This window comes from Myotis daubentonii, chromosome 14 (assembly GCF_963259705.1).
Source record: "Myotis daubentonii chromosome 14, mMyoDau2.1, whole genome shotgun sequence".
Taxonomy (NCBI): domain Eukaryota; kingdom Metazoa; phylum Chordata; class Mammalia; order Chiroptera; family Vespertilionidae; genus Myotis; species Myotis daubentonii.
Window position 1 is genome coordinate 47,092,499 of NC_081853.1, and position 22,047 is coordinate 47,114,545.

The 22,047-nt window shown below is 36.9% G+C and overlaps 1 protein-coding gene across 4 annotated transcripts in view; it reads left to right on the forward strand.

The window, feature by feature from the left end:
* Positions 1–22,047, forward strand: part of CNOT10 (CCR4-NOT transcription complex subunit 10) — a 50,800-nt gene that overhangs the window by 13,945 nt on the left and 14,808 nt on the right. For 2 of the 4 annotated variants that reach the window (XM_059664154.1, XM_059664157.1), the window contains 11 exons: positions 563–724; positions 1,870–2,020; positions 4,657–4,799; positions 5,818–5,904; positions 6,485–6,568; positions 7,832–7,949; positions 10,097–10,246; positions 11,233–11,435; positions 14,582–14,703; positions 15,830–16,006; positions 16,946–17,026. In XM_059664154.1, the coding sequence (XP_059520137.1) occupies positions 563–724; positions 1,870–2,020; positions 4,657–4,799; positions 5,818–5,904; positions 6,485–6,568; positions 7,832–7,949; positions 10,097–10,246; positions 11,233–11,435; positions 14,582–14,703; positions 15,830–16,006; positions 16,946–17,026 (1,478 nt within the window). The remainder of the gene's footprint in view (positions 1–562; positions 725–1,869; positions 2,021–4,656; positions 4,800–5,817; positions 5,905–6,484; positions 6,569–7,831; positions 7,950–10,096; positions 10,247–11,232; positions 11,436–14,581; positions 14,704–15,829; positions 16,007–16,945; positions 17,027–22,047) is intronic. The other 2 variants (XM_059664155.1, XM_059664156.1) reach the window with 2 other exon arrangements.

Here is a 22,047-nt window from a genome sequence, read left to right on the forward strand (position 1 = left end):
TGTATATGTGTTATAGAAATGATGCACATTTATCACTGTTAGAGTTTGATTCTTAGGATATATATAGCCACCATTTCTGTTTCTTTTTTTTTCAATTTTACTGAGATATGATTGACATATCACAGTTGGGGGGGGGGGGTTATTAATCCTCACCCGAGGATATTTTTCCATTGATTTTTAGGGAGAGAGGAAGAGAGAGGGAAAGACAGAGAGAAACATTGGTGTGAGAGAAACACATCAATTGGTTGCCTCCTGCACAAGTCCCAGCCAGGGCCCGGGCCAAGGAGGAGCCTGCAACCAAGCCTGCCCTTAACCAGAATCAAAGCCAGGACACTTTGGTCTGCAGGCCGACGCTCTACCCACTGATCCAAACCAGCTAGAGCACACAGTTTCTTAATTGACATAAACATTGTTTTATCTAACAACTTTAGCATATTTTGGGGAATTATATCTTTTTAAAGAGTTTTAAAATAAAGATGAGTGGAATATATTTGGAAATGATCATATAGGTCTTAAAGCTGGTATGTAGTTTTGTGAATGTGTGTTTTCATTTTTGTTTTAGGCTGGAAATTATGATGCCTGTCTTCAACACCTTGCCTGCCTACAAGATATAAACAAAGATGATTATAAAATAATTTTAAATACAGCGGTAGCTGAGTTTTTTAAAAGTAACCAAACAACAACAGATAGTTTGAGACAAACACTTAACCAGCTGAAGAATCAGGTAATATACACAAATGGATTTAGCTATTATGCTCTCTAAATTTTAGGATAAAAATAGTTAAGGAAAATTAATGTGACTTATTGTCTGATAGTCATAGCACAATTTCTAATATATCTAACATTCATTAGTATTAATTTTACTTGTATAAAATTATTATTCCAGGAAATGAAAGTTATGTAATATGATTTTTTTTTCAATTGGGTTTTCTTACTTGAATAAAATAGATTTATATACCAAATTTGAATGTGCTTTGGGTAGACAGAGAGTCTAGCTTGAAAATGCAAAGTGGTGTAATTTTCTTTTGGTATCAGATGGTGACATTAGGGTTCTAGTAAAGCCCTTGGTAGTCTGTTTTCACTACCATGTATGACAAAGTGTATTTTGTTAATTACTTCAAAAAAATCTATCCTTTTTACTAAGGGAACAAAACCTGAGCATCATAGGAAAATCAGAAAGTATACTTTCTAGCTATATGGCTTTGGGCAAGATAATTAAGCTTTTTGTGCTGGTTTCCTTACTTATAAGATGGAAATGGCAATATTATCTCTGTTTTCGAGGTATGGTGAGGATTAAATGAGGTGTTCTCTGTAAAAAGGTTCAATGTAGCGGGCCTGGCACATAGTTAAGTAGTTAGCTATTGTTTGTTCACATTTAAATTTTACTTTTGTTTTTACAAATGGAACCAAGTTTCTGTGTACATACTGTGTAACATGCTCATGGGAAAGGCCGTTTTGAGTTTGGCCCACTCCCCATGAGTCTACAAGGTGGAAATCCAACCCAGAAACCATGCTGGCAGTTCAGCATTAAAGATATACTAGTATCTTCACAGTGGCAAGAAGGAGAATCACCTTGCCTTGTGCTAGGTACTTAATATTAAGTCCCATCAAAACAGTTTACTAAAAAAATAAAAAATAAATAAAAAAATAGAAGAAAAAAAAAACAGTTTACTAAACAGAATTTTATTATGAATGGAATACTTTTTAGTGTGAGAGTAATTGAAATCTAGAGATCCTGTTGAAAATGTGGGAAAATTCAGAGTAAGAAACATTGGCCTGTGTTGCTGTTTATTCATGTAGATTTCTTTCACTTTTGTGCTTTATTTTCTGACTGTTGTTAGAGTATAATCTCTGTGGATTGTTTTATAGGTCCACTCAGCTGTTGAAGAAATGGATGGATTAGATGATGTTGAAAACAGCATGTTGTATTACAATCAAGCAGTCATTCTTTATCATTTGCGGCAGTATACAGAAGCCATATCAGTTGGTGAAAAACTTTATCAGTTTATAGAACCTTTTGGTATGTTATCTTTCAAGTCAGTAGTTTCCATATCTTCTCATACTTGCAAAGGTCTCTGGTGTTTGTACCCAGATAACCTAAATCGGAGAATTACATGTCAGTAAGAAAGGAAAAAAAGCTCTGTCCGGTTTTCTTAATGGTTAGAAAAGATAAAAAGTATATCACTTTCAGATGAATCCAGGTTTTCTTTTAGCACCCTCCCAACCCAGTTTTTTAAGATAACTGTTAGAATTGCTGTTTCTAATATGAAAGAGTTGCTGATTCGAGGGGTTTTCTTTGGTTGTGTACCCGATCCTTTCTTACCTAAGTGGTGTATGAAGGAAGGTGTGTTTTGTAATGTTAGGGGACCGCGTAGTAATTTATTTTGTCTACTGCCTAACTGAAATAGAGTAGATAGTAGAGAACTGTGTTAGCTTTTTTTGTTATCTTAACTAGCTTACAATCACTGGCCTCAAGAGTAGGAACAAAGGGAAAAGAGAGAGCAAATAAAGCAGCAAAGCTGGACGCAGGAAATGGTTGTTAGAGAGGACCAATGGTTTCCTCCCACAAGCACATTTCAGTTGTGATTCACATTTCTGTCTTTTTCTCCATGGTTACTTTCTTTTAAATTCAAAACGGCAATGCAGATTCCTGCTTTATAAACACGCGGTTGCTGATGTGGTCCCCTCAGGACATGTGGTGGGGTGTAGTGGGGTGGCTCCACCGTGATGCTTTGGGGAGAGTTACAGAGCCCCCTTTTGCTGACAGCTGGTTGAACAGCTGCTTACTATGGCTCCAGGGAAGCATTTTCAGGGCGCTTCTTTCCCCCAATCCCGAGGGCATGGTGGCTGGACACACTGCCCCCGAGAGACCTCGGTGAAGCGTTGTGTAACGGGTGACCAGTCCTTTTCTTCTGAAAAGCTAGAAGTCAGAGTTATACTTCAAGGATGGCACGGATGTGGTTTTGCGCACACACACACACCACCCCCGCCCCCAAATAAAGCTGGTTTTTAGAATTTCCAGAACAGTTCCTAAAATCCTGTTAATCTGTTAGGGTTGAGCAGAATCTAGCAACCAATTAGTACTCAAATGTATTTTACTTCTTTGAAAATTATTATTTTTTTAACTTTACTACTTGGATTCCTCATTTAACATATATTTATTGAGCATATACTATGGGCCAGACACTGGGACCTAAAGATTGATGCAGTGAATGAAAGAAAAAAAGTCTTTACCCTTATTAAGCTTACATTCTAATGGGAGAGAGCACTGCACAAGAAATATATTGTGAAAAAAAAAGAAAAAAAAAAAAGAAATATATTGTGAGATAGTTCAGTGCTGTGAAGAAAAGCTAAAATTGGGTACAGAATAGAGCTTGACTGGGGATATTGTTTTTCGAGAGGAACAGCTGGAATGCCACTGTGACGAGCTGGGTGGGGGAAATGGTAGGAAATGAGCTCAGAAGTAGCCAGGGACAGAACAGGTAAAGTATTGTAACCTGGGTCGGGATTTATTGTTTGAGTTGGAGGGAAGCCCTTGGAGATGCCACCTTTGCGTATTAACTGCACTGATTTTAGTTTTAAATGGAAACCGCTCTGGCCACTATGTAAGAGCAAGAAGGGAATCAGGAAGACTTGCTAGGAGGCTTTTAAGGACTTCTGAAATTTTCTGTTCTTGATTATAGCAGCCTTCTTTTCATCCTTATTTTTCCTTTTATCTTCTCTTTGAAAGGAAAGGAAATAGTGTTATGTCATGCTGGGTCACCCTTCCTTTCTTCCTTGGGTTCTTCCTTTGATGTTCTTGTCTTTATATTTCCCTCTTGGCTGTTGAAATTTTCTGATATACTCCAATCCACACCTTGGTTCTTTTGTGTCTGCAATCAAATTATTTCTTTTTCCCATCTCTGCACCTTGAAAGGAAATATATTTACCGGAGTCAAAGATCTTTTTAGAATTAGAAGGAACTTCAAGAGATCACCTGGCCCACCTCCTGCCTTTAGGCAGGTAAAATGTTCTCCCCATTTTACAGGTCAGCCAGTTGAGGTCTAAAAATTAGTTCAATGACATGTAAAGGCCACATAACTAGTAAGTAGCCAGGCAGGAATGGGAATTAAGATATCCTTCCACATAAAGTAAAATCCTCATCTCATGTGCTGGTGTCCAAAGGATGTTCAGTCACTAGACTTCCTGAAATGAGAGGTGGTGAGATGCCTATTGGGATGAAATGAGGGGACACAAGATGCCTAATATAACGGCATTGTTGGCATTGCAAGTTGTTTCCACCATGGCTCTAGGTCATCGGTTCTCAACCTGGGGACCCCTTTGGGGGTCGAACGACCCTTTCACAGGGGTGGCCTAAGACCATCAGAAAACACATATATAATTACATATTGTTTTTGTGATTAATCACTATGCTTTAATTATGTTCAGTTTGTAACAGTGAAATTGGGGGTCACCACAACATGAGGAACTGTATTAAAGGGTCGCGGCATTAGGAAGGTTGAGAACCACTGCTCTAGGTGATGAAATTCATCTAAGAAAAGGCTTAGGCCTCGCTCGCTCTTTAGAGCTTTGGAGGGGCGGAGGGAGGACTGAGATGTTTGCTTCACTTTGGATTGTAATCTTTCTTTTTGTTTTATTTCCCGCTCCCCACCACAGAAGAAAAATTTGCCCAAGCAGTGTGTTTTCTGCTTGTAGACCTGTATATGTTAACTTACCAAGCTGAGAGAGCTTTGCATCTTCTCGCTGTCCTAGAGAAGATGATTTCACAGGGTAACAATAACAAAAATGGAAAGAACGAGGTGAGTGTCCTAAAGGGATCAGACTGAAATTTAAATAATAAGGAACATTTGTAGTTATTTATTATTTTAATAGCTTTACTGAAATACTATTTCACTGTACAGCATGGTGACTAGTTAATACTACTGTATTTCATATATGAAAGTTGTTTAGAGTGTAGGTCTTAAACATGTATGTATAAGAGTTCAGTTAAATAATCTGAGCATTATTCATAAACTAGTAAACTATTCCCATAGTCAATACTTGTAATAGTTGGTGAAGTATAATTCAGTTCAACAGATGCTTCTGTGCTCTGCTTGGTACTAAGGTGACAACAACAAAAACCTTGCAGTTCTGGATTTTCAAGGAACTCAGGTCTGTGGGAGGAAAATACTGAGCAAATCTGCTCAGGGACTGGGAGGATGGAGGTTAGGGAGTGTTTCAGAGAAGTTTGGATGTTTGACTTGGGCCTTGAAAGATGTAATAGTTTGACAAATCAGAAAAGGAAGGAAGGATGAAGCAGGATAACCATCCTGGCAGAATAAACAGCACAAAAGGTGTGAGAAGGTGTGTTGGGGGAGTTGTAGTCATCTGAAATGGGAAGTCGTGCCTGAGAAATGTAATGGAGATCAGCAGCAGGGGAGATTGGCCACTCGAATATGGGTCATATTGTGAAGGATTTTTGAATACTGTACTAGGAATTTAGGGTATGAGGTTGGGAGTGTTTATGACAGAGAAAGTTTTTAAGAAGGGAATTACATGATCGTGTCTGGGTTTTAGAAAGCTAAGCTGAGTTTTGCCCAAGTAAGACCTATGCGTTTTAAACCTAGTCTATCATTGTGCGTCACAGCGAGCTTCTCATAGGTAGAGTTTCCTGTCGCTCACTCCACACTAGTAAACCTGAATCTCTGGGACTGGGACCTAGGATTCTGAATTTTGAAACGTTCTCTAGGTGATTGAGATTCGCTCACTTGGAAATCTGTGATTTAAGTTGTGGTCAGAAATATTTCATTTTGATAAACTTTGTTCATCACCCTCTAGACTGGTAATAACACCAACAAAGACAGTTCTAACCATAAAGCTGAAAGTGGAGCTCTAATAGAAGCTGCAAAATCAAAGATACATCAGGTAATGTGACTTAAGAGAGGTTATACATCACATGTATTTACTTGTGGTTATGAATGATGAAGAATGTGATGGATCATTGAAGGCAGTAAATCATTTAAGACATGTATGTTTATTTATCTTTGGGTATTGTAGTTTAGAAGCCATTTAATCCTTCTAAGTATACTTAAGGTGATAATACAATATCATTTCTTTTATTTATTCAATAGAAGATTGAGAGAAAAAATGGTCTGGGAGTGTATTAGATGATGAAATCACATTCATTTAAAAAAATTCATTCTTAATTAGCCATGTGCAGATAAGAATTGGTAGGATTTTTGCTTGGAACTTAAGTATAAATTTTATTCTACCATGTTTCTAGTTTTTTATTTATTTATTTTTTACACCATGTTTCTAGTTTTTTAGAGTGTATTCCATTAATACGGTAAAAATAGATTATTTAAGATAATTTTTAACTTGCAAGTAGCTGGCATACCCATGTTGTAAACAGATTGGGTTTCATTTCCTTAATGAGAAAGCAGAACTGCTTCACTGTGTGTAAATACACCATAGTTCTTACATGCTAGCATTTTTCCTCTGACAGTATAAAGTAAGAGCGTATATCCAAATGAAGTCTCTGAAAGCGTGCAAAAGGGAGATCAAGTCCGTCATGAACACAGCTGGAAATGTAAGTTTCTTCTTGACTTTTTTTTTTTCCAATTTGTGTCTCTCATGTCCTAAAACTTTCTTATTTGTACAATTTGTTATTTGTCAGTTTTAAATAATTTATATTAGTCTGTTATGGTATATTATACTACCAGGTATAAACCCTGATAGTGAACTATGAAGTAATGATCATACTGTGTCTACTACAATTTAATGCAGTATGTTTCTGACTTAAAATTATCACAAGCATTTCTCCTTGGTATGTAGCCTTCAAACCACTATTTTAAATAGCTAACCAGTGTTCTGTGAGTTGTTTATCACAATTCATATAAACATTCTTTGTTATAAGACACTAGGATTTTTTTAGATTATACTGACAACATTAATTCAAGATTAACAGTCAAGTTGTAGCCCAAACCTGCCCCTTCCAAATGATCTTTGGCCTGACAATGCCTTCAGCTTGACTAGTGCTAGTATTTGAGATATAATTACTCCTTTCTTCCACCCCCTTTACCCAAGCCCCCGACTGAGAAATAATTGTTAAGATGGTAGTGGGAAGGACAGAAGTGAAAAATCTTGAGGTTTTTAGGATATTAATTGAAAGTATAAAATCATGCCTGGCCACAGTTGCTCAGTGGTTGAGCGTCTACCTATGAACCAGGAGGTCATGGTTCGATTCCCGGTCAGGGCACATGCCAGGGTTGCAGGCTCAGTCCCCAGTAGGGGGCATGCAGGAGGCAGCGGATCAGTTATTCTCTCTCATCACTGATGTTTCTATCTCTCCCTCCTCCTCCCTTCCTCTCTGAAATCAATAAAAAAAAATTTTTTTTTAAAGTATTAAATCATGACAAGATATGGTTTGTAGTAGTAATAGTTCAGGAAAATTGACCTTAGAAAATCCCAAGCAGGATTCAGATTAGCCACTGGGTCAGTACTCAAGTGATTTTTGAGAACATTTGTAGCCTAGACCTAAGAGGAGGGGAAAGGCCTACGGAGCCAGGCAGTCATTATGAATCCTTTTTTTGAGATTAAAAAAATAAAAGCATGATCCTTGCCTTAAAGGATATCATAGTCATAGGGAAAGGCAAACAGAAAAATAAATCATTGTAATGTAAGGAACAGTTGTTACCCCTGAGTCAGGGAACACGTGAGGGAGAGCCTCGTTTTGGTAACCGTGACTTAACTGGTTCATTTATGCCCTGAACGCAGGCCACCACAACAGTGTGATTATGATCTCATTGAGCATCTAAAAACAAATTATAAGTAACTGATGTTTTCTTTACAGTCTGCACCCTCTCTGTTTCTTAAAAGCAATTTTGAGTACTTAAGAGGCAATTACCGAAAAGCTGTGAAGCTATTAAATAGTTCAAACATTGCTGAACATCCAGGATTCTTGAAAACAGGTAAAAAAAAATGGTGAAATTTTTGTATTTTCTTCCTGGCTCTTCTACCCTTTGTTGTCCCCCCACCCCTCCAGTACCCATTTCTAATTCTGCTAAATTTTAATTTTTGATGTTTTTGTTGTCATGGCTTCCCCTTAGGGGCCCATTAACACCCAATCACTGAAATGATCTCTCAGACTCTACGCAGATAATATGCTTTGAGAAAATTTTGCTTAGGATTGTCTTGGCACAGATTTCAGAATTGATATTGGCAATCTCTAAAACGGAGTTGGGAGCAGGGCATGTTGTTGACTAATCGACAGTTACCATCATTTAATAGGAAATATTTTTGTATAATAGTTGTATATTTTATATGTTGATTTTTTTTATAACTATTAATTTTTAAATTATTTATTTGCTTCCCTCATATAAACTTTATTTTTTTTGTTGCTGATAAAATATGCTTATTAGAGGAGATTTGGGAATAGAAGTTTTTAAAAATTGTTCTCAATACCACTACCCTGAAGCAACCTCACTTAAACATTTTAGTGTATTTCCTACTATATTTTTACCTTAGCATAGTTTTTCTTTTTAAAATACAGTCATTGCTTAATTTTAAAATAGTTCAAAAGCCAACATTTAGTTTTTAGTATTAGGCATTGACTATCCTGATTATTAATTTTGTCAGTCTAGTCAGGCATTTTATATCATTGAGGAAAAGATGGACTATCAGTGAACTGTTTTAGAATGTTTGGGAAGCCATTTAGAAAAAGAAAACTAAAGCTTGGATTGCTTCCATTACACCAAAATACAGTCCAGAGAGATGAAGGATTAAAATGTGAAAATAAAATCACAAAAGCAACTTGGAGGAAAATACTAATTTTGTGGTAGGGGAGCCTTGATTAAACATTACCCAAAATCTAAGAACCATAGCACTTGGGAAAGCTTACTAAATTTGACCACATAAAATATGAAACTTTTTATGATTAAAAATATAAACAATAAACACAGATACACTGGACCAAATCACAAGACAGATGACAAACTGGCAGTGGGGGAAATATTTGAAACGATGTGACAGAACGTTTCTAAACAGGTACCCAGTAAAAAAACATCTATAACCAAATAAAAAAATGGGTAAAAAACAGGAAGAGGCAGTGATCCGGACAAGAAATACAAATGCCCAACTAGCATGAAAAGATAGGTGCTCAGGGCAGTGGAGATTTATAGTTTAACAAGCAAAAGCAGGATTTTATATATCCTGCTTTATGTATTTTTGCTATTCATTTAACATATTTTCACTGTTTCCATATATACTTACTTAATTCTTTCAGTTTCTACATAGTATTTTGTAATGTGGATGCAATACATATATATTAATTTACTAATAAATATTTTTTCTTTTTTTGCAATTTTTTTTATCTTTTGCCTATAATGATTTAAAATTACATCAGAGCCCAGCTGGCCCGCTTGCAGGCTCAATCCCCAGTTGGCGTGCAGGAGGCAGCCAATCAGTGATTCTCTGATCATTGATATTTCTCTCACCCTCTCCCTTCCTTTCTAAAATCAATAAAAAATATATTTTTTAAAATAAGTAAATAAAATTACATCAGGAAAAAAACATGAACAGGCTAATTAAATCATTATGTAGGGTTGGTTTATTGCCTTTAATAAATGACATTTTAAAAGGACAGGGAATCTGGTAATAGATTTATTTTGTATATTGTTTAAAAATAAATAAACAAACAAACATTTACTAGGGAAGGTGGGGGAGGAAAGGGAGTTTGCCCTGGCCGGGTGGCTCAGTTGGTTGGAGCATCGTCTGTACACCAAAAGGTTCCTGGTCAGGGCATATACCTAGGTTGCAGGTTCAATGCCAGGTCAGGGTGCATATGGGAGGCAACTGATCAATGTTTCTCTCTCTCCGTCTTCTCTCTCTACATATCAATAAAAACATATCCTTAAGTGAGGATTTAAAAAAAGTAGAGGAAAGGGAGCTTACAAAGTTTTCAGATGTTTCCTTAATTTCAAATGCCTTATAAACAGTTCTATAGGGACTATGTGGAATTGCATATAGAATTAACTCATGTTAGATAAGCCCAATTCTTGTATGATGTACATCAACAGTAAAATTTGTCTGTGGACAAACTTATTTGTGTTTTTCTCAGGTGAATGCTTGCGATGTATGTTCTGGAATAATCTTGGTTGTATCCATTTTGCCATGAGCAAGCACAATTTGGGAATTTTCTACTTTAAAAAAGCTCTACAGGAGAATGACAATGTCTGTGCACAGCTCAGTGCAGGCAGCACTGATCCAGGTATGCCCTTTGCTGGGGGACAGTTTATATTTTACTCCTTGAGGAAAGTCTGAGTTCAGAGAGCAAGCATCTGGTCAAAATGCATGCCGTGTGCATCTATAGTTATCACTGACCCCGCCCAACAAGTTTGACTGTGGGGATTTTTAGTAGATATTTGAATAGCAAGGAGTTAAGAGTAATTATCAAAGACATTTTAATTCCCTTTTTTTCATAGATTTGAAAATCAGTAATCCCATATGGTAATGTTAAAAAACATAGTAATTTTTGACGATTTCTTGATTGTGCCAAACTAATGTTATAGCTTCTTTTCAGGGTTTCACATGTGGTACTGTTGGCAGCACCTGGCAATCTTTAAGCAATTCCTGAAATTTATTCCTTTAATATTCATATTATATAGGTTCTTGATTTGAAATGCTTAAAATCAAGCAATCGTTTAGCTTTGAATTTAAAAAACTATTTAATTTATGAAAAATGTATCCAAAATCATTAATAGTCTTATTTTATTATTGATGGTGAAACTCTGAGTGAGTGAATAATAGTTACCATAGGTATAGCACATTAACTTTTATTTCCACAGTAAAATTCTGTAACACCATAACATTAACTGAATACTTCTGGTTAATAAAAAGTACATGACAATAATTAACCAAACTTAAAGTAAAAAGAGTGGAATCTTTTTACAGACTCTAAAATGTGTAAGATTCAAAGGCGTGAGAGTGGGTCCTCTCTCTTCTCTTTGCCTTCCTGGAGTATGTGTGGCCTGGGTTGCTTCTCACTTGTTGGCAACACAGACAAGGGAAATGACTCTGGCAAATACTTGTGGGTTGGGGCTGGAGATTGTCATTGATGAGAGCTATTAAACTTCACGCTGGGGTCAGTGGTATTAAACAAAGTAGTGTTTAAGTACTTAGTGGAATTAATGTTTTCCATTAAGTAACTGCTATTTTAAATCTAATGATTGATTCCCACCTAATGTTTATCATTAGGCAAAAAATTTTCAGGACGACCCATGTGTACATTGCTGACCAACAAGAGGTATGAGTTGCTGTATAACTGTGGAATTCAGCTTCTTCACATCGGAAGACCTCTTGCTGCCTTCGAGTGCCTGATCGAAGCTGTTCAGGTGTATCACGCCAATCCCCGCCTCTGGCTGCGGCTGGCTGAATGCTGCATCGCTGCCAATAAGGGGGTGAGTGCTGCCTGGGTACCTTTTTGAACCCTCACTCTCCACTCATCCCCCCACCCCCACCCCACACACACACTGTTACATGGAAAGCAAAAAATACTTGGAAATCTACCAGACCTCATCCGCTTTTTAACTCTCAGGGAATTTATAGAGTCTCTGTTCTTTAATAGCTGGACAAAAAATTTTAGGTTCCAAAAGTCATTTGTTAACATTCTGGTTCTTGGAAAGTATGGCAACAGGTATCAGCACTCACATTACAAAATTGAAGCCAACAAGGTCATACCTGTTGGAATAGTGGTCAGCTAGCTGCTGGGCAGGGGCCATGTCATCTGTGGGTGTGAGGATGCTGTGTGCGCCAGGCGATTAGAGAAGGCCTGGTGATAACCTAGTGAGTGTGGAGAAGACTGCATTACGCTGCATTCCCTTCAGTGCCTGGGGCTTTACTTTTATTTATTTTTAAAAAATATATCAGTATTTTTGTTGATTTCAGAGAGAAAGGGAGAAGGAGAGAGAGGTAGAAAAACATCCATGATGAGAGAGAATCATTGATCGGTTGTCTTCTGCACGCTCCACACTGGGGATTGAGCCCGCAACCTGGGCATGTGCCCCAACCGGGAATCAAACCATGACCTCCTGGTTCATAGGTTGACGCTCAACCACTGAGCCACACCAGCTGGGCCCGAGGCTTTATTTTGATTCAGTAATTGGTTCAGAGATCACAATTACCAGGCTGTTTCCCTCTGACACACACTTATCCACAGTTCTAAGAGAAATAGGCCGGTTAACGTCGGTGTCCATGCCTAGGTTATCTCCACAAGGCACTGAGTGGAAGCCTTTGTATCTCAAGTGAGGAGTGGTCAGTGGGAGCGGGGGAAGACAGGTTGTATCAGAATTACCAGATGTCTGTATCACCATTTCCGAACCGCCCCCCACCCTTGCTGTGCTCTTGAGGTCTGTGGATTGGGGGGGCGGCATGGAATGCTACCTGGCAGGCCTGCCAGAGGTGGTAGAAGGTATTTGGGCTCTCCTCCTCCTACACAGCACTTCCTGAAAACATCTGCAAGTTTGTGTCATTGATTTATTCCAGCTTACTTTTCCTTCTACATGATTGTTTGCTTATTGGATAATTGTTAAAATTAACTGACAATTCTAGGCAGAATTTATACTTTTTTAAAATAAAAGGCTCTCTAGAAATTGCTATTTTATTTAATCCATTTATGAGTGTAGGCCATTCTCTTGTAGTACAGTTAATGGAAACCAGGGCATTACGTCTTCCTGGGAGTAGAGACACATATTAAGGTTTTATATTTTCTTTTCAAATTACATATTTTTAGAAATAGTATTTTTAAAATTGTCTTCGTTCTGTGGATTGCAAACCCTCCCCCCTATTATCTAGAAAGTTTAAAAATTTGTAATTTTTAAAAAATGGTCAAGATGACTTGGTTGCCATAACTTGTTAGATACCAGAACACTCTGGTATCTATGCTACCAGATTACACTCTGGTATTAGTCTATGCTAATAATAGGAAATGAATAATTATCTCTTTGTGTTTCTCCTCTTAAAAATGACCTGAAGTGGCCTAAAATGATAGTAAAAACAAGCCAGAATGCTCTCATAATCAGAAAGCAAAATCCCAATAGGAGGAACAAGAAACTCGAAGTGAGATTCTGTAAATTTTCTTTCACTTGGTCAGGACAGGGGACGCTGAAGAAGGCAATTTGTACTCTCAGAAACAAATTTATATTTTAATAAAATGAACCAACTTAATTGTTACATTGGTGATACTAAGGAGATCATTTGGTCCTGTTTACCTGATGTATGTTGGTTGCTTCAGACCTTTTGGCACAAGCAGGACTGATGTTTAGGTGGGTAGTGTATAATATGTGAGAAAATATCTGCTAAATAGAAAGCATAAGACTCAATTGTAGGAAGAGTATTTAACCAATGTAAGATAAGGCATTTTAAAAGAACATAAAATATACCATTTACTTTTCTGAAAATGTACCATTTATTTTTCTGAGTTCTAAAACTCAAGATTTGTTAGTGCTATTACTGCGAAGACATTATAAAATAATCAATATTTTAATTATGTATAATTTTTTTAAAAATGCTGGGAATAGTTGGGGCTGAAGCCTTTATTATTTTTTAAAAAAATATATTTTTATTGCCCGGCCAGTGGGGCTCAGTGGTTGAGCATTGACCTATGAACCAGGAGGTCACAGTTCAGTTCCCAGTCAAGACACATGCCCAGATTGCAGGCTTGCTCCCCAGTGTGGGGCATGCAGGAAGCAGCCAATTAATTATTCTCTCTCATCGATGTTTCTATCTCTCTCTCCCTCTCCCTTCATTTTAAAAGACTTAAGTATTTAAACTATGTATATTTTTACAGGTGCCCATGTAAGTCTTAATATAGGTAGCTTATTAAAGTTCATATGTTGTTGACAAATTAATTAATACTTTTACTTTAAGAAGGAAAAAACATCAGGTTCCATTCCTGTCAAGGGCACATGCTCAGGTTGCAGGCTCGATCCCCAGTAGGGGGCGTGCATGAGGCAGCCGATCAATGATTCTCTCTCATCATTGATGTTTTTATCTTTCTCTCCCCTCTCCCTTCCTCTCTGAAATCAATAAAACTATATTTTTAAAGGGGGAGGGGGGTAGGGAGGCAGTGGGGGATAAGGATACATATGTAATACCTTAATCAATAAAGAAAGAAGGAAAGGAAAAACAGAAGGGGAAAAAATCTGTGTTTTAGGAAGTGGAGCTGCCTCCCTTTTCTTCACTGTGTTTCTGTGACTCTCTTTTTCTTTACTCTGATGTCAGAGTGTCCGTAATATGCAGCATAGTGCCTGGGGGGATAGAATGTCCTAAATAAATTGTTCTGAATACATGCTTAAGTCATACTTAAATTGCCTTTGTTCCTTAGAACTACCTCAAACCTCATATTAATGAAACATAGCATATGTCACACAGACTGTCAGCCCCATGGACTCTTCTTCAATACTGAACGTATTTCCTGTACCACCAAAAACTCCACAGTGATGCATCTTAAGAACTTTCTTAGAGTAACTGGAATGGTAGTGGATCATTTTTCATACCGTGTTTTACAGCTCCATTAAATTAATGAGAAATTATTTGTATTTTGTAGACTTCTGAACAAGAAACTAAAGGTCTTCCCAGTAAAAAAGGAATTGTACAGTCTATTGTTGGTCAAGGCTATCATCGTAAGATCGTTCTGGCCTCACAGTCCATACAGAACACAGTGTATAAGTAAGTATTTGCAAAGAGAAAGTGTATGTGTTTAAATTTATTATTTCATAGGAGGAACCACCTTGTAACTAAGTTTTATGACTATTTCAAAATAGGTGCATAGTGAATGTTGCCTGACATGGGACTTTTGTTTGTTACATTCCTGGGAGCTGAAATGATGGCCTAAGAAGCCCTGTCTAGTCAGTGCCATTATTCAGAATGTCCAGAAGAGGGCATCTCAATGTTTCCTTTTTGTAGTGTCATTGTTAACTTTTAGTTATTTTTCTCATAGTCCCTAAAGCGAATTCTTTGTATTAGGGGGAAAAAGTACTAATACATAAAACATCCAAAGCAATATAAATCCGTCACATGTAAAAAAATCTATAGTTAAATATGAACGTCTTTATCTTGTATAAGGATTCCAATTTAGAGTTGTTAGTATTTCTAAAGTAGTAGGCTTTTTAAAAAAACAACTTCATGCTTTTTTTCCCCCAACATAAAATTTGTGCACTACCATTTCTGAGTTTTCCCAAAGTTTTAGAATAGTATCTGGCACACAATATTTTGGTATTAATTTATTTCAACTATGATGCAGATTTTTTTTTAAGGACTTGATATAGCACATCACTTTCCTACAATTTCAAAATTGTTACTAATTTTCACATTTATATATTTCCTAGTAAGCCTATTTAGTTTCGGTTTAGTTTGATATCAAAGCAAATAAAGTTATATAAAGTCTCAACAAAATTATAAGACAAATAATGCTGCTTTTGCAAGACTTAATAAAGGCATTTTTCAAAGTTAAAAATCAACCAAAATGAGGCTCAAATGTGGAAATCTTCCTTCCCTTGTTTCCAATTCTCATTATACCTATCTTGGCCCTCATTACAATTTTTCTTGTTGCTAACTCCTCTAATCCATTAACAATAATGGGCATAATGTATATACTTGCAATCTATATACTTGTTGCACCTTGTATTTACAATTTGAGCTTTAAGCATTCTCTTATAACTGCTTATATTAAAATTTCTACCTATCACAGGGCAAAGTTTTCATTTACAATTATATTGGTTTTATTTCTGATAATGGAAAGATGCTATTTATTTTTATGTTATTTACGTAGCTAATTTGATTTTGTCCTTTTAAGTGATGGACAGTCTTCAGCCATTCCTGTAGCCAGTATGGAGTTTGCAGCCATTTGTCTCAGAAATGCCTTGTTGCTGTTACCTGAAGAACAGCAGGATCTGAAGCAGGAAAATGGGTCTAAAAATAGTAATCAATTAGGTGGGAACACTGAGAGCAGCGAAAGCAGCGAAACTTGCAGGTATTCTAATCCCTTTGAATCTCCTTGGCAGAAACCCTTCAGGACTTTATTAGTAAGCAAGCCTCTGTGTGCTGCAGGTGAATCCCTGAAATCTTCACCCCGAATTTCCAAAATTCTCCATTTTGAATAATAAGGAAGGAAAATATAAATGTTTGTTTGTATTTTTTTTTTACTTTTGATAAAATAAATACTCTGGCCACTGTGGCTTAGTTGGTTGGGCATCGTCGCGTGCCCCGGAAGGTTGTAATTCCATTCCCAGGCAGCACATGCCCAGGTTGCGGTTCGATCCCAAGGGGCCTGCAGGAGGCAGGTGATGGATGTTCCCCTCTCGCATAGATGTTTCTCTTTCTCCTTATCCCTTTCTCTCTAAAAATTAATGAAATATTTTTAAATAAATAAAATAAATACTTAAATCCTAAAATTGTACCAATCTATAGAAATTGGGAAAGCTTATTTAGTAATAAACACCATTTTATACAGAGAGTGTTCTTTTTTACACATGGCACCTTTAAACTCAAGTCTCCTATACCAGCATTTTTTCTTAATAGAAATATGTGTTTAATATAGAAAATCTGGGGGGAAAAATTGTGGGTTTTTTTTTTTTCTCTCTCTCTCTCCATGAAGGGGTTATGTTTTACCATAGTTGATAAAAGGTCATCAGAAGAATGAGAAATGTGTGAAAATCTTGAAGTGGGTTTTTTTTGTATGATGGAGGTAATGTTTTGAATTAGAGGTTTTTTAAAGCAGTATTGTGTGCTGGGGGAAAGAAAGTAATAAACAGTATAGCTTTAACACATCAGTGATACCAACTTATAAGCATATTTCATTGTTTTGCCTCTTTTGTACTTTCATTACAAAAAAATATGCATGGAAAACAAAATTTTACATTTAATTTTTTATTTATTGCTCTTCATAATTAAGAGTCCTTCTTTATTTTAGCAGTAAAAGTCATGAAGGAGATAAATTCATTCCAGCTCCACCTTCTTCTCCATTAAGAAAACAGGAATTAGAAAACTTAAAGTGAGTATCCAAACAAAATTAGTATTGCATTTATTGAAATGAGCACATTGTTGTTGTTGTTTTTTTAATTTTTAAAAAAATATATTTTATTGATTTTTTACAGAGAGGAAGGGAGAGAGATAGTTAGAAACATCAATGAGAGAGAAACATCGATCAGCTGCCTCCTGCACACCTCCTACTGGGGATGTGCCCGAAACCAAGGTACATGCCCTTGACCGGAATCGAACCTGGGACTTTTCAGTCCGCAGGCTGATGCTCTATCCACTGAGCCAAACTGGTTAGGGCAAGCACATTCTTTTTAATCTCTCTTATTCTTTTTAAGATTATGAATTACATTGATTGAATGTCAGATGTTAAGCTAACCTTTAGTCTCGTGACAAACACTATTAATCAGAATATATTGCCCTTTTTGTAAATTGTTGGATTTAATTTGTTAATATTTTGTTAGGAATATTTGCTTCTATGTTCACAAGGAAGATTGGTTCACGCTTTTTTTGTAATGTCTTTGGTCAGGTTTTGGTGTCAGGGTTATGCTGAACATATAAATGAATTGGGAAGTGTTTGCTGAAAGAGTTTATGTACGATAAATATTTCTTCTCAGATGTTTGCTAGAATTCACTAGTGGAACCATCTGGCCTAGGTTTTTCTCTGTGGTGAATTTTTTATAATGAATTCAAATTCTTCAATAGAAGAGTTTTATTCACATTTTCTATTTCTGTATCAGTTTGGGTAGGTTATGTATTTGTCAATTCCAGCATATGTATATATGGTGGGGTTTTTATACTAGCAATTGCATAGTGTCCATACTTCTCTATACCTTACTTTTCCCATTTGACTTTATGTGTATCTTACTGTTTGATATTAGTACAGATCTCTGTTTCATTCTTTCTAATGGGTGCATAACGTTGCATTATATGGTATCACAATTTATTTAACATTCCTTTATATTTGGCTACTTATAATGTTTCAGCCTTTGCTATTATAAATAGTGCTTCAGTGAATATCATTTTACACAATCTGTAGGGGACTTCTTAAAGAAGAAGGTATTTGAAACCATTTTGAAACTTGATTTAATTTCTACAGATTTATTTGAATGAATACTCATTTTAGGGTTCTTAATTTTTGCATGCAACTTAAGAAGTATATTATCCCATAATAGTTGAACATCTGCAGAATGGTATAAATTAACTTTATATTCTGAAAATGGCATTAAAGAAAAGAAAAGGGTATGTGCAGGGTGGCCTACTTCTCAAAGAGCTTTGTACTTCTCATGGCATAATTCTTTGCTTTCCATGTCTTACCTAGCAGGAGGATTGGTGATTTTCAGGGAAAATTAAAATTACTTCCCTATTTTTGTGGAAAGGGGTGAAAGATTCCCATAGGGAGTTTCATCGTCATAAAGTGAGGCGAAGATGGGTTCGGTTTATATTAACCTTTCTTTCTTACGGAGCAGATGGGAGAAAGGAAATGGGACAAGATGGAAGGAGCCTTAGGGTAAATTTATAAAAAGGACTGCTATGCAAGACCGTAGTCATGGTAATGTGGAGACAAATGGTGCAGGGAAAGAGTCGTGAAAGATTAGTGTCGTAATTTTTAAGGCTATACAAGCTCACAATGCAGTTGGGTGTGATCAAGAGCAGTTCTGTGGCAGGAGCCAGCTGTCTTCTATAGAGGGAAGGAGCACGCTGGTTCTGTGAGGATCGTGAATTCTTAGAGATTTCATCTATTTCCGTCCTGAATTCTTATATGTGATTGGAAATGTGTGTGACTAGTGAATAGTTTAGTTTTTATGGACTATTATATTTGACCCCTTTGTGCTCTCTAATACCCAAGACACCAATGCAAAACCTCATTTCCTGTTTCCAGCATAACTAATAAGCAGTAAATTATCATGAATGTTCTGATGACCACTTCTTACGGTATGGGTTCACAGCGTTTTGAGTATTTTCCATTTTTTTTTGTTTTGTTTTGTTGTTTTTCATTTGTACATAAAGGAAGATGGCTCCAAAAAGTACTCATTCTAACCAGGTTACAAGTATGCTTTCAGAAGGCATATGACACCTGAATTAGTTGAGAGATTCCATACTATAAAATCAAGGTAGGTTTCAGAAAAGTAGTTTCACAATTAAAACAGAAATTTGCCCCCAAATCAGGGAAATGTCTGCAAAATTAAATAGTTTAATTGTGAGGCTCAGATGAACTTAGAGGTACTGATATAATGGATCAAGAAAGGTGTGTGTGTGCATCAGTTTCATTCAGTTAGGAAAACGCATAGTTCAGCTTTGAATTAAACAAATGCTCTGATTTTAAGTTTTTAAAATAAAAGATGATTCTATTTCTAGGTATTTAGACAAGAGAAATGAAAACTTGTCCACACAAGAATTTTATAGCAGCTTTACTCATGATAATACAAAAACGAGAAAATAACCCAGCTATCCATTCATAAGAGAATGGATAACTAAATGTGTGATTTATTCTATCTATTGGAGTACTCTCAGATATATAAAAAAAGGATGAAATTACTGATGCCCAAGTTAACATGATTTGAATCTCAAATATTTGTGGGGTTTTTTTTACTTAGTATAAGGTACATATTATATAGTTCCATTTGTACCATTAATATGATGGACAAAACTATACAAAATAATTTATATTGATAGAAATTAGAACAGTGGTTGGGAAATTGACTAGAAGGAATCATTCTGGGATAACAGAAATGTTCTGTATGCTAATATATATGTGTGTATGTGTATATTCAACCTCATCAAGCCGTACACTTAAAATGGTGTATTTTTTAAAATAAATTTTTATTGATTTCAGAGAAGGAGGGAGAGGGAGATAGAAACATCAGTGATGAGAGAGAATCATTGATTGGTTGCCTCCTGTATGCCCCCTACTGAGAATTAAGCCCACAACCCAGGCATGTGCCCTTGACTGGAATCAAACTCAGGACCCTTCAGTCCGCAGGCTGACACACTCTATCCATTGAGCCAAACCAGCTAGGGCAAAAATGGTGTACTTTAATGTATGTAAATTATACCTCACTTAAAAAATTTTAAGGTTTTTAGAAAATTAATATAATTCTAAAATATATTCTTTCAGGAAATACAATTTAACCAATAAAAAGTCAGTTTCCTTTAAACATCATTTATGAAGTGCCATGACATGGAAAACTTGGTTTCTTAACCAAAAAAAAAAATTCCTCTACTTGTATTTAACATATTTCTTAGATTCCAAGGCTACAGTATTCAGTACAGATCCACTCATCACATGTGGTTATTGACCACATGAAATGTGGCTGTTAACAAGGTGTACTGTTTAAATAGGTGATACCCAGATTTCAGAATTTATTTTCTCAGTAATTCTGGTATTGATTATATATTGGATTAATTAAAATATATACAATTAATTAAAATTTGCCTGTTTCTTTCTATTTTTTAAAAATGTGCTGACTAGAAATTTTAAAATTACACTTATGGATCCAGTTATATTTCTACTGAGCAGTGCTGCTCCAAGGTTTTTGCGCTGGGTTTGAAGTGTTTGTATTGTTGATATATGGTTTCTATAAATGCATAATATTGTTGCTATGTCAGTTTTCTCACATGCCACAAATTTTAGCTGAATATCTCTTCAGAAATATTTTTGTCTTTAAAAGGCCTAGTGTCCAAATGAATCCTAGAATGTAGAAGGTTGCACAGGATTGATATATGGGCCATATGTTTTGGTTTAATTATTAATGCTGCCACATGCATTTGGAGATGATTTTCTTATGCATTTATTGATTATATAACAAGGGTATACTTTTAAGATTTTCTTTTTTAAAAATATTAAATCTTATTAGCATAACCAGTAGACACAGACACTGGGGTGGTGGGGGCTTGTCCTGGAGGGTGGGAGTGGCTGGGGAGGGGTTGATGGGGAAAAAGGGAGACATATGTAATACTTTAAACAATAAAAATATATGCATATATTAAGTCAATTAAATCAATTTATTTTTATTGATTTCAGAGAGGAAGGGAGAGGGAGAGAGAGAGATAAAACAACAATGATGAGAGAGAATCATCGATCAGCTGTCTCCTGCATATCCCCTATTGGGGATTGAGCCCACAACCTGGCATGTGCCCTGACTAGGAATCGAACCATGACCTCCTGATTCATAGTTTGATACCCAACCACTGAGCCATGCCGGCTGGGCAAGATTTTCTTTTTTTTAAAGAGTCAACCATTTATTGACTGTCAACTGATATATATTTAAAAGTTTTACTGAGATACTAGGGGCCCAGTGCATGAATTTGTGCACCTTGAAAGGAACTGTGGGCTACAAGGTTGCAGTAGGCACAGGGGCAGTCTTGGCCCATCCTGCGCGCCCCAGCCCAGCCCCTCTTGCCACAGCCCCCAGTCCCCTGTCTGCATGCAGCCCCACTCCTGCCCACCACCGCCACCCCCATCACCACCACTCCCATGTGCTGATGGCGCCAGCCCCACTCGCACCTGCCGACAGCACAGAGTGATAGGGGCCGGCGCCAGCAGCGGGTACAAGTGGCGGCTGCTGCCTCGATCGCCCCTCAGGAGCAGGGGGAGGTAGAGAAGCCCTCAGGGGCAAGCAGCAGCTCCAGTGGTGGCAGTGGATGCAAGCAGGGCCAGTGCCGGCAGCAGGCACAGCGCCAGGTGGGACCACAGCACATGGTAGCAAAGAATTTTCAGTAACCACCAGAGTCCCACCCCGATGACAGTGACGGGCACCCCACCTTGGTCTGGCGCCCCCACTCACCTGCTCCACCATCCTGCCGCGGCCAGTGCCTGCCATGTTCCGCACACACCTCCTGGTGGTCAGCACACATCATAGCAACTGGTTGTTCAGTTGTTCCAGTTGTTTCCGTCTATTTGCATATTAGCCTTTTATTATATAGGATAATTCACACCATATAACTAATCTATTTAAAGTGTGCAATCTATGGTTTTTAGTGTATTCACAGGTATGTACAGCCATCACCACAGTAAATTTTAGAACATTTTCATCA